Source organism: Pseudopipra pipra, chromosome 2 (assembly GCF_036250125.1).
Source record: "Pseudopipra pipra isolate bDixPip1 chromosome 2, bDixPip1.hap1, whole genome shotgun sequence".
Taxonomy (NCBI): domain Eukaryota; kingdom Metazoa; phylum Chordata; class Aves; order Passeriformes; family Pipridae; genus Pseudopipra; species Pseudopipra pipra.
Window position 1 is genome coordinate 63,368,273 of NC_087550.1, and position 13,093 is coordinate 63,381,365.

A 13,093-nucleotide genomic window follows, 5' to 3' on the forward strand; every position below is an offset into this window, starting at 1 on the left:
ATTCAATTTCGTTTATAGAGCTGGTAAATGAACATCTGTATATAATAGTGTTTTTTGTCTGAGCTTTCTTTGTAGAGAATTTATGTAGAATGTGTGTATGTTTGTGTGTCTCTATGTATATAAGGCACATTCTTCAGACATATTGGGTATTCTTTTGATTTTTATGAAAGCTTACAAACACAAACCAGATTTCTTTTCAACAGGGGAAGCAACCCTTTACTTATTCAATAGTGGTGCTCAGCAGCTGTTTGAAGTAAAAGCTTTTCAAGAGGAGCGTCGTTCCTGGTTTATAGGTCAGACTGTTCAACAAGGTGAGTTGCATAATGTATCCTTCCCCCAACTTTAACTAATGTTTGTACATAGACCTTCCCTCTCTCTTCTAGTAAAGGTGTTTTTCCGAGTTGTTTGAGGCATACTACATCATATCCCCACCTTCTGATAGACTTATTTGCCATATGGATTTAACCAGGTCTGGGGGCTTTGTCCAAGCGTTGGAATGTATGGTCTTGCTTTCTTTTAATTACCTCTGTAGTCCCCTGTGTGGGTGCTGGGATCTCAGGATAGGCCTGCTGTCTGAAGTTGCTGTTTCAGTGTTTTGTCTGAAGTGAGCTTTTCTTTACCATCCTGAACATTCTCTGATCCTACACACCTTTCTGAAAAAGAGAAGGAAACTTACCTAATGACTTTTGACAACTTTCACGATCATTTTTCAGTAAGGATGTCACTGTAGTAGTGTTCCTCTGCCAACATGTCCACAGACCAATGAGTATTAATTCAGGAGAGTAAGGTATATTTATTTTGTTCCTTTTCATTAGAAAAAAGACCATTTATAGTAATAAATAAAAGCAACCACACCAGACATATGCCTTCTTTAATGGTAATATCCCAAAGTGTGTGCTAACTTTTAAACATCCTCTGCAGGCACATAAAGCAATGCAAGTAGTATGTCTGTGAGCTTTTCCTTGCTCCATCTTGGAGGTGAGCCAGCAGACCAGGTCTGCTCCCTGCTCCCAATTATGTCCACATTGTTTTCTCCCTCTCCCTTTCTAAACTTTATTTTGGCCCTTGGGAAAGAGTTGCTTTAAGGAATCATGGCCTCAGTTTTCTTTAAAAGATAAGAGGGGAAAAATTGTTCCTGAATGTTAGAGCTGCTGCGTCTCTGAAACGGTCAGGACAGGGGATCAGACCCAGCCAACATGGGTTTAGGAGGGGCAGGTCCTGCCTGACCAATCTGAATCTAACATGAAAAAGCTGTGTCTTTGCAGTTAAAGCAAATCATCTTGTTATCTGCAGAGAAGGGTAGAAATCTTTATACATTTCTAGTGAGTTTGAGCATTTTAGAACAAACAAAAATAGCTCTTTCTGGAGGTTCAGTGGAAAACATTTAAATGGAAGCTTTGAGAAAGTGGCTAATGGGTTTTTTTCCCTTCCAGTTTTATTATCAAAGCTTTCATGTTTGTAAATAGTCCTGATGCTTGCTTTGCCTCACACAGCACATCATGTTAGTAATACAGATGTTGGATTGGAGATCAGCTTTGTCCAAACCATGTTCTTCCCACATGATCTTTCGTTATTTTTAGGGCCATCATAGTAGGATTTCCTTTTCTTTAATTATCTTAATCATGTGATTTAAAACAAAAAGATTACATTTATTTACTTTTGGTTCGTTAATTAATGTCAAATTGTCATCAATTATTGAGTCTCATTAGTGAATTTCCTTGATGTTCCATTGTTTCCAATGATCTGCAATTACACAAAAAGCCTGACTAAGCCATTGTCCTGCAATGAACTCCAGATGGGCAGAGGTGTCTGCTTCAGTGGGAGACTGGAGTTCTTCCTTTGTGTGTAACTTTGAATGCAACATACTGAGCCATATTTTCTGATCTCTTTAAGTTTATTTTGTTCTATTAGGAGACTGCATGCAGATTCTTCCCTTACAGATGAGACAGCTCTAGCTTAACTAGCTCTTGAAATTCTTTATTGTCCTGTTTATCTCTTCCGCCAGCACAGCGTTGTCTTGCCCAGTGTTTGAGGTGGAGTATGTTGAATCTGTCCGGTATCCCAAACCAAGTTTCTGTTACCCCCAAATCTGCCAATAGAGGGCAGTTTCAATTTTGCTGTTTTTAATATAGTTCAGAAGGCGGCCAAACTCAGAGTACATGAAGCCAGAAGACCTGAAGTGGAGCTTGCGCTTTGGTTTCTCAGGGTTGAGAATTGAGCTGTCTCTGTATTTTTAATATAAAATTACAAATAGAATTTTCCTGTCCATTTTATTGAAATATTGAGATACTTACTGAAAAAAAATTCTCTTAACACTCATAAAAAACATCCTAAAACCTGAAAAGGTCTATATATTGGGCCCCTTGGTACTAAGCTTACTTTTACATGTCTGTCACCTAGATGGGCGCTTGCTGTTTGTTACACCAATGGACCCCTTATTTCTGATACTTTACTACCTCATAAAGGCAGACAAGGAGGTAAGCCTGCTTTCTTTTTTTGACTGGAATTCTCAAGAGAAAACATCATTTCTGACTTCATTTCTGCAGAAGGTATGTTAATTTTACAAAGAGTGGCTTCCATAATAATGGAAATTTAATTTGCATTTAAAGCAGAGTTATCTTAATAACTAGAAGTATTTTTGTTTGCATCAAGTTTTTTGGTGAGTAAATTATGTTCCAGGAGTCAGCTTGCAATCTCGACAAGCTCTGATCACCTCCTTTTTTAAGAGAAGCAGAGACTCTCTATTGTCCTTTTGTGAGAGCCTGTCCTAGCACTACTGAATTTAAAATTATGAGATGTCATCAGAGTAAAACAAACTAGTACCCTTTCTGAGGCATCAGTAGATTGGTCATTCTGGGAAAGAAGGTAAAATGAAAGAAAAATTTAGATGCTACGGAGGAGGAAGGAAGACCGTTTCTCTTTGAAGTTTGAACTTGAAAGGAAACATTGCCTTTTTAGAAGCAATATTTGTAGAGATGTTATATCACAGAACAGCAGTGGGATGATCACGGATCCAAAAGTTGGGCAACTAATAAATGGCTTCATTGGTTTATCATGGGTGTGGCAAAACCTCACTTAAGTTTCTAAAATATATCAAAAGGCATAGGCAAACTTACTGATTTATTTCTTCTAAACTGCTTGTGGAAAAAAGGGCACAAAATAAAATGGAAATGTTGATCCTTCTTTATTTGTTATCTATAGGAAAGAGTTTATTGCAGCTTTATTCCTGTGTCTCATAACCTTCTTTTTGCCACTGTTATTTCACCTTTTCCTTTTTAAGGAGAAAAAAACCTCTTAAATACTTTCTGGGTTTGCTTTTTTTGTGTTTGTTTGGGATTTTTTACTTGGTTTTATTGTGATTTGACAATAGTTGGTTACTTTTCTTAAGCCTCTGACTGTCTAGCAGGAGAATTAATTAATAATGAAAGCAATATACCCAAGTGGGTTTTTTTCATGCTGAACAGTATAATGACTTCAGCCTTGGCTCCTGAGACCATGCACTCTCTAAGGAGGAGATGCTCACAGTCTTTGTACTGATGCGCTAAAAGATCTTTCCAAAGGGGAGGCTGCCAGTTGTGCCAAACCATGCTGAATGATTATACATTGCTTGGCAATGGCAAAATTTGTTTGATGGTTCTGTCATGTGTGGGGCTATTTAAGTTGTGCCAAAATCACTTTATATCCCTACTCTGGCCAAACTGGAATTGACTTTGCAGAGGTGAAAGGTTAATACTGTGTTCCAGAAGCTGCCCTGCTCCTTTGAGATTTATCTTTATGGAAGGAAAAGCAAAATTTCAGTGGAAGTTATGACACTGGGTTTAATCCAGCAGGTTTTGGTCTAAAACACTATTGGCACACACTGACTACTGTGTCTTATGTCATCTTCCAAAAAATCCCACTGTACTTCACATTAGTTTCTCCCCATGTTGTTTTAAATTTGGTCTTTTAAATCCAGTATTTGAAGAGTTCAGCATTTTGCAGGTATTTACTGGTTTAAACTAAATATTTATAGCTCTCTTTGTAATCAGTTTCTGAATGTGTCATGTGTTACCATTCAAAATACGATCTTCTTTAAATCCTTTATTTTAAAACTGTGGCCATTGCGTGCATATGTATTTCTATATATGTGTAGCTTGTATATATGTCTTAACATTATAATAATGCTTTTGTAATCCCTTTGATGTATTTTCAGCAGCAAGGAAAGTTCCAGCCACTTGATCAAGTTGTGCTAGACCCAGAATACCCTAGCTGCCCATTACTGCTGAAGTGTGCGAATGTTAAACAGTACATACAGCACATAACAGAAGAAAAAGGTGAAAAAAGGGGGGGGTGGCAAAAAAAAAGACTGGTTTTGTTAGAGTTATTTAATTACAAGATAGATTTAAAAACTGGTTTTTGCTTTACCAAACACCCAAGGTGCTGGATGAAGCTGTGCTTTAAAAACAGAAACCAAGACTTAGAAGTTGTCATTGCAGTATTGTGAATAGTAATGTGTGGATCTCAGATTATCTGCTGTAACTGGAAAATGCTTTTGCAGTCTTGTTGCTAGGTGTCATAAAAATGATAAACTGATCAGACATTATTGTATATGTTGTGAACTTTCTTTGACTTTGGATAAGAACTTTGCATCTCTCTAAATTCTTTATTTAGTGTAGGATGGTCCAGCATAGGAGAAGTTATCCATTGTCCATTTAACTTTTTTTTACCCTTTCTTGCAAAGGATTGAAACAAGAAGTAGGAAAAAGATGGAGAAGAGTGAATATGCTGTGGAGAAAGGAAAACACAGCTTTTCTAGCTTTGCGTAATTTTGTGTTGTAGGTTTGAGCTCAAAGACTTAATTGTTTTAAAGTAGAAAAGTTGATTGGGATGCATGAGTGTATGAGAGAGAAAACCTAAAGGGAAAAAGTTAGCGAAGTATCGATTCTGTATGTAGTTTCCTCAACATATGCTCAGAATTCCCTTTGGCATGGGTGCTTTTATTTTATTTGAGGACAATCTGTGCTTTCTAGGGAAGGGGGAAGGAGCATTGCATAATTTTTGCAGGTTTGCAGACCTGCAAAAGATGCAAGACTTCAGGTTTTTATATTTAGTCCTTTAAAGAGCACTTTCCTTATGCTTGCGAACTTCTTGATAGGGAATGGAGATATACCTACATGAGATGGAGACCTACAGGAGAAGGTACAGGAATCTACCACCAAGTGCAAAACAGCTAAGCTGTCTGACCCTTCTGCATGCAGAGCTCCTCTAAGGAGTTGAGATGAACAGATTAAAAGCTAGAAACATTAGAAATTTTCCTTCATGAAGCAAACCAACCATTGTTATTGATAATATATAGGAAGAAGTATTTAGGTAGTAGGGTAGTGGCTATGGAAAGGTGACTGGAAAATAAAAAGCCAGCTAAGTAAAAGACCAAACCTCTTCCTACCTGTCTAGAACATTAAAGTGTGAGGGGGGTGGGGAAACTGTGAGTTTTCCTGAAAAATTTGGATGCACAAGTTTAAGTATTTCCAGTATGATATGGTGCCTGTGCAGCAATGTAGGACAATTGCATTTGAACTTTAGGGCGGGATATGTTTCCATTGAAAATGATCACTGTAACAACAGAACAGAAAATCTGGGCAGCAAGGCTGTTGTTACTTGTTGTTACTACTTGCTGGGACTGGGTTAGTTAGAAATATGTGCTTCTATAAGCACATAATTATGGAATAATATTAGATTTCTGAAAGAACCTTCAGAAGACATTTAGTTACAATTGGTATCATTGAGACCAAAGAATCTTTTTCTTTGTGATTTCTTACTTATGAGAAAGCGTCTTGAAGACAGGCGGATCTGAACTGCAAAACCCCTTTCACGTTCCCATGAAGTGAGAAATACTTGTAGTAAAAAGTATTTTTAATCTTTTAAGCAGTTGCTGTGCCCTACAACTTGTCTAACACTGGCTAAATAGCTAGGGGTGAGAGAAGAACTATTAAACTTCTGTGCACAGAATCACAGAATCATCAAGGTTGGAAGAGACCTTCAAAATCATCAAGTTCAAATGCCAACCCAACCATTATCCCTATAACCCCTAAACCGTATCCCCAAGTGCCACATCCAGACACCTCTTGAACATTTTCAGAGATGGTGACTCCACTGCTGCCCTGGGCAACTTCTTCCAATGCCTGACCACTCTTTCGGTGAAAAAAATTTTTTATAATACCTAATCTGAAACTCGCTTGGCGCAACTAAAGGCCATTTCATCTTGTCTTTCACTTGAGACATGGCAGAAGAGACCAACCCCCACCCCACTACAAACTCCTCTCAGGTAGTTGTAGAGGTCCCCACTGAGCCTCCTTTTCTCCAGACTAAACAGCCCCAGTTCCCTCAGCTGCTTCTCATAAGACTTGTGCTCCAGACCCTTCACCAGCTCCATTGCCCTTCTCTGGACTCACTCCAGCACCTCAGTGTCCTTTTTGAAGTGAAGGGCCCAAAACTGAGCACAGGATTGAAGGTGTGGCCTCACCAGTGCCAAGTACAGAGAGACAATCGCTGCCCTGGTCCTACTGGCCACACAATTTCTGATACAGGCTACAATTGCATTGGCCTTCTTGGCCACCTGGGCACACTGCTGATTCATATCCAGCCGGCTGTCAACCAGCAGCCCCAATGCCTTTCTGCTGAGCAGATCTCACTCTTCCCCCAACCTGTAGCGCTGCATGGGGTTGTTATGACCCAAGTGCAGGACGTGGCACTTTATCTTATTGAAACTCATGGAGTTGTCCTCAGCCCATCCATCAATCTGTCCTGTCGAAATCCCACTGCAGAGCTTTCCTACCCTCAAGCAGATCAACATTCTTGCCCAACTTGGTGTCTTCTGTGAACTGACTAAAAGTGCACTCGATCCCCTCATCCAGGTCATTAGTAAAGATATTAAACAGAACTGGCCCCTGTTCAGAGCCCCAGGGAATCCCACTAGTGACTGGCTGCCAGCTGGATGTGGCACCATTCTCTCTACCACTCTCTGGGCCTGACCATCCAGACAGGTTTTTATCCAGCAAAGAATACACCTGTCCATGCTAGGGGCTACCAGCTACTTCAGGATAATGCTGTGGGAGACAGTGTCAAATGCTTTACTAAAGTCCAGGTAGACAACATCCACAGACTTTTTCTCATCCACTAAGTGGGTCACTTTGTCATAGAAGGAGATCAGATTGGTCACTCATCTGAGAAGGTGAAAAATGGTGCCAGATCTTCTTGGTTGTCAAACCTAAGCCTGCATAGGAATGTAGGACAGGGTCTGGATTATTTTTCTGAAGGGGCACTTACTCCAAACAACAGCACAGCCTTTGGGCAGTATTTATGTTCTCTTCTTGAAGGCAAAATAAAAATGAAACAAAACAAGTATTTGCTATAAACAAGATCTTATATCTTTATCTAACTTTTGTATCTATTCTGCTACTGTATTTGCAGCTGCTATCCATCAGAGCATCCTCTGATAAACTGTATTTTGTTAGACAGTAGTGGAGATGCTTTACTGCTTGGGTTTTTTCATTTTCAGTAATGTATTCTGTACACTTACGCATTTGCGTTGTTTTGCAAGCAAATGATATTAGCTGTTAAAGAAGTTATGTTCACTTCTTGGGCTTTGTTTTGAAATGTAAGGTAAAAATTGTTTTTGTCATAAAAACATGCACACATCAGCTTTATGTGATGGTTTGGGATGTTCCTCTGCATGTACCTGCCTGTCCATGCTTTTTTATTTGTTCAGGTTTGCATTGGGTTCAAAGTAACAGTGAGGTTTGTTCTTAGGACTTTTCTTTTTTAGAGCACCAGGAGTACTGTTAGGCAACAAAGCCATTGGCGCTCGCTTGCCTGTCATGCACAGATCACCCTTCTGTTTAATCCACTTCTATGTGTTTCATATTCTCATGTCTTTTATTGCCTGTAAAAAATACCAGTATTATGGCTTAAGGTACTCTTTTCTAGCTCTTAAGACTTGTCCACTTTGTAGCCGTTCTTGTTTAAGGAGTTAGGGCAAGATGTATTTGTTGTGTTGAGGGTTCTGCAGCTTGACAGAACCTAACAACATAATTATTTCACTCTTAATTTAATCATAAGACATTTAACATCTGTCTAACAAATTCTTATCCCAGAGCACTCACAGTTTACACTTACTGAATTAGCAGAAAATCCACCTTCCCTGGCCTCGCTGTTGAAGGGCACTGAAAATTCATTTAGCTGAATTAAATTCTGAGTTACCTGCTTTGGTAGTTGGGGAAAAGGTATTTTGCAGCTCACTAAATCTAGGTGAGGCAGGTTGTTTGCATTGGATAGGAAGTACAATAGAGGTTTAAGAAAGGGTTATGAATTCCAGTTCTTGAGTGTTACTCTTTGTTTCATTTTACAAGGCAAAAGCTGCACTGTAATCTTGTCTGATGTGATTAACATGAAGAGCCAAGAAAACTTACCTGATTAGAATAACTAAATGATATTGCCAAGCTTGTATTCCCAGAAGGTAGGAAAAAAGGGGCCATATGAGTTTCAGAGTTATGGAAAACACTGAGAAAATGGATGTTAAAATGTGCTTTAGGCAGTTTGCTCAACAATACATCAGGGAAACTTCCAAGTCTACATAGTGATTACCCGATCGCTGAACATATTATTTAATTGTAGAACCACTTATATTCCATCTGTATTTCTCAGACCCAATCTTTCCAGATGTCTCAGACCAGTTTTATAGGCACCAGACACATTAGGGAACAAAAGGCTTTCCAATATATACTCATATTATCAAACAGAGTCGCTAACTCTCACCAATATCAAATGTGCATCACATGTTAAATCCACGTTCCAATATCGAATCCTTTTGTCAACAGTTTGTGACTTTCATAACTCACTTTAATTCTTCAGAGGTCTCAAATATTGTCAGTTTCTAGAGTTTAATAGTCAAAACTGTCAGGCACACAAAATATTTTCAAACAAAGTGATCTCTAAAGGGTTCAGTGTAATTATTTTTCACATGTTTTAATGAAAATGGCTTCACAGTTCTGCGTTTCCTTTCCCTAACTGAGTCACTCTGAATCATGCTGTTGTGGGGGAGTTTGCCAGGGAATCCAGACTAGAATTACTTTTCAGCATGGGTTGGGGGATGGTGCCCGGAGGATGTCCCTTCCTCAAACTTTGATATGAGAGGAATCCACGAATCACAGTCACTGTACTTTAACCCAAACCACGTTAGCCCTTTGAGAAGCAAAGGCTGGGTACTTGGTTCAAGTATCCAGAGTGTTTCTCCATTTTCTGCTTCTTGTCTTTCAGAGCCATTTAAAAACTTTTAAGTCCTAAAGGCTGCAGTCAGCAATGTCACAGCTAATTACTTTACCTGCAACTTATCATTAAGCACAGCGTATATTACTGTTTTTTTCATTTTTGCTGTGAAGAGTTTTTGCGTTTTACTATTCTGCGATTGTTGAGACAGATTTAAACTTTATCTTGTAAACAGCTTTCCTCAACCTCTCCATACCCCCTACCATGCATACAGAAAGAGCACACAATAGTTCACTACTTGTATGCAATTTGAAAGAGCCAAGATAAACCCCAAAGAAGGAAATACTGAAGAAATCATAAATAATATGTTGTTGTTTGCAAGGGGAGAATGAAATTCATGAACTCAGTGTTGGAATATGACACTGTATCAGTAAATGGCATGAAACAGATACAGGTATTTATGGGAGTGGTATACAGTAGATCAAAACTTACTGAAATACCTGTTAAGAAAAAAGACTGAAACACAGTGGGCTCCACAATCTCCTTTGAAATCTTATTAGGCATCTCATTCCATTTCCCAAATGTAGTTTTCTGTTAATTAATACTGATTTTTTATGCTGAAATTTTCATGAGCTTTTGTAATTTTCTCTCTGTTTTGCCTCAGCATTGTGAACTTACATATCTCCAGATAACTAATCACATGTGAATAGCAAGTGTTCATTATACCCTAGTTATCACAGGGGAAGCACTTTGTGAAATTCTTATATCACTGAGTTAATTTGTGTTGCTCCATAAATCATGAGTGAATCATGCACTTTCTCCCACAAGGAGTGTGTTTCACTATTTTGAATTCTGTATTTTCTTTTGACATTATATTGAATTATGTAAAAGGAGGGATAGAAGTAAAACTTCCATTTCAGGAACTCTGTGACATGAGAGGAGAGAACTGATAGAAAAGTGTTTATCGAAAGGGTGAATGGTTTGTCTTCAGTAATAAACTCACTGTCCCAGCCTCTTACTAGGTGCTGGAATTCAATAACTAAAGCTTTAAGATAATATGTTTTGGTTTGGTTTGTGTTTTGTTTTTTTTAATAAAAGGCAGTCGTGGAACAAACATTTTGTGTTGTGAACTATGTAGTTAAAATGACTGACCTGGTGACATAGGGCAGTAAAGGTTTGGCAAACTACGAGGGCTTGAGAAGAGTCTCAGTGAATTCAGGCAGCCCAAGATTACACATAAATAAATAAAATATGTGCTTTGCTGGATTAGGTCCTAATTAAAGAATTTTCAAATTGTTCAGACTGATACAAATCAGCTTATTCTGTTTATTTTTCTATGTTTCCAATATTTTTGAAACTTATTACCCTGATATCAAACATGTCCAAGACGCAAATTAACTTTCATGGTGTATCTACAACTTAAGAGATTTTAAATGTATTGGAAATGCAATTCAAACCAGACATGACTTTCTTCCCCTTACTTGTTTTTTCTCAGAGATTGGCAGTCAGAAATTCCATAAATACAGCCAAGAGAAGACACTGAAGTGGTTAAAGAAAAAGGTATTGAGTTTCTCTTTTGCTTTATGTTTAAAATGCACATGCTTATTTATTAGCTTGTCCATTTCTGCATTTGAGCTATGTGGTGTGCCTCAGTTCAAGGTGCATGTCCTGTCCAAGACGGACAGACATCGCAGTAAAGTTGTCACACTTGGGAATGTGATCATGTGTTAGAGATATTACAAGCTTGTTACATTTCTGTTTTTGACGAGGCTGGCCATGAAAGGGATTCATGGAGTGTGGGGAGACAGAAGAAGCTGTCAGCTGTTGCTGTAGGCTTTGCATAAGGTTAGGGGCTTGCCCTTTGCTTCGTCCCCTACGTAGATGGGCTGGAGGAGAGCTTTGAATGTTACAGCTTTTAAATTCTGCCATGCTTTGCAGCTGGACAGAAATGCCTTGGTTTTGTGCTACAAATGTGTTTCCCAAAGTTTTGGCAGAGTTGTTTAGAATGGTCCTTGTTTGGTTGCTGTTATCCTGATCCAATCATGCTGTTCGAGAGGTCTGTACAGAATGCCAAAAATAAAATAGTGTTAAAGCTAAGCTTTATGGGGTCTGTGTTTTGGTATAAAGGTGAATTTCATTTTATTCACACAAACGTGCCTCTAATATGATGCCACTTTGTAGAAAAGGATGGTATGCATCACATGATATAGGAAAACCTTGTCATTTAAATTAGTCAATACAAGCACAAAATCTAGTCTACTTTCTGCAGTGATGAGGCATCAGGATACTATTTTGCAATGATTACCTGCATATTTACATTTCAACAGGTACCCGTTTTTGTTGTTGAAGATACCTTCTTCTGACAGTTATCTCTCTGTTGCATCCAATATAGCAGTGCCCTGTAAAGTCCTTAATCTTTGATTTCCACCAGGACTGCCTCTACAATCCAGCTGAGCTCAGGCATTTTCTGTTTTCTGAGCAGGTGTATTTCTCACCTGTATAATCATGGCTATTACATCTGAGTAGCTCGGTTCATCTTAGGGTGCTACAAAACTGGTGCTGTGTTGCCAAGGCAACATGTTCAAAGACATGCTATTTTCTTTGGGTTTTTTTGAACTCATATGCTAGTCATTACAAATGTATATTAAATTTCACCACAGTCCATAACTTGAGTGTTTTATATGCTTGAAACAAAATTACAAGAGCTTTGTCACTGCGTTAACATGTGCATAACAATACTGATATAGACATTTCATTCTTTGTTTTTCTGTAGGTTAATCAAACAGTGAAAGCACTTAAAAGCAACAATATATCAGTAGGTGAAAGGGTACTTGCAAGTACATTTGTCAGCAGTAAACAGATCACAGATACTAAAGAAGGTAAGAAAACTAAACCTAAAACTAAATTGTAATGAATTCCATTTTTGTGAAGTTGCATAAATGGATATAGAAAACATGATTAGAAACTAAAATGTATTGAAATTGGCCTTTGCAGTACATTTATTCCTTGTACAGAAAATTCCATATATGTTGCGACTGTCTGCCTTGGCTTTTCCAGGTTCTTTGGTATCTTCATCAGATGACATTGTAATTAACAGTAGGTCTCAGCTGAGATTCTCTTAATTTCTCCAGAGGTCAACAAGAAAACATTTTTCTCGGTGAAATATATACTGAAGTGCTTTGCTGAACTGAGACTGTCTTAGACAATTGGACCCATATTTATAATATGTATGAGTATCCACCCAGTAAGTGTCTCTGTATTAAAACATGCTTCTTTTTAATATTATTTTTATTAGGATGCATAGAATATGAGCATATGAGCATTCACAGAATTCTTCAAAAAGGTGAAGGGATCTTAGAAAGTCATAGTCACAGAGAAAAAGCTCCTGGTCCAAACATTACTTTTTGTGACAAATATATAGAATGCACAAATGTGTAATTATTAAGGGCATAACTTTAATAATATGTGTATTAAATTGCCCTGAAATTGACAGTCCTGTTACCAAAAAGTCTGGTTTGATCCTATTTGCTTCTAGTCACCTTTTTTCTGGGGAGGGCAATGTCCTGAATATTACTGGGATGTGAAGTTCTGTAGAGAAACCTGAAAATGGACTCAAAATAAATTCTTTGAATGTTAATGAAAGTTTCTAAGAAAAGTTTAGAGCACGATGAGCAAAAGCAAATTATTTCTTATTACAAAGACATTCAGAAGTCTTCATGCTGTTGAAAATTAAGGAGAAACAAAGCAACTTGCTGACAAAGTGGAAAATGAACTACCAACTAATGATATCAAAGGAAACAACATAAATGAGATTTAAGAGGGAACTGGACAGTTTTATAGAACAGAGATT

General features: G+C 38.0%; 1 protein-coding gene across 5 annotated transcripts in view; it reads left to right on the top strand.

Annotated features, from left to right (window-relative positions):
- Positions 1 to 13,093, top strand: part of RNASEH2B (ribonuclease H2 subunit B) — a 44,675-nt gene that overhangs the window by 15,213 nt on the left and 16,369 nt on the right. For 4 of the 5 annotated variants that reach the window (XM_064645730.1, XM_064645731.1, XM_064645726.1 and 1 more), the window contains 5 exons: positions 204 to 311; positions 2,401 to 2,477; positions 4,193 to 4,313; positions 10,739 to 10,803; positions 12,017 to 12,122. In XM_064645730.1, coding sequence (XP_064501800.1) covers positions 204 to 311; positions 2,401 to 2,477; positions 4,193 to 4,313; positions 10,739 to 10,803; positions 12,017 to 12,122 — 477 coding nt within the window. The remainder of the gene's footprint in view (positions 1 to 203; positions 312 to 2,400; positions 2,478 to 4,192; positions 4,314 to 10,738; positions 10,804 to 12,016; positions 12,123 to 13,093) is intronic. The other variant, XM_064645728.1, reaches the window with a different exon arrangement.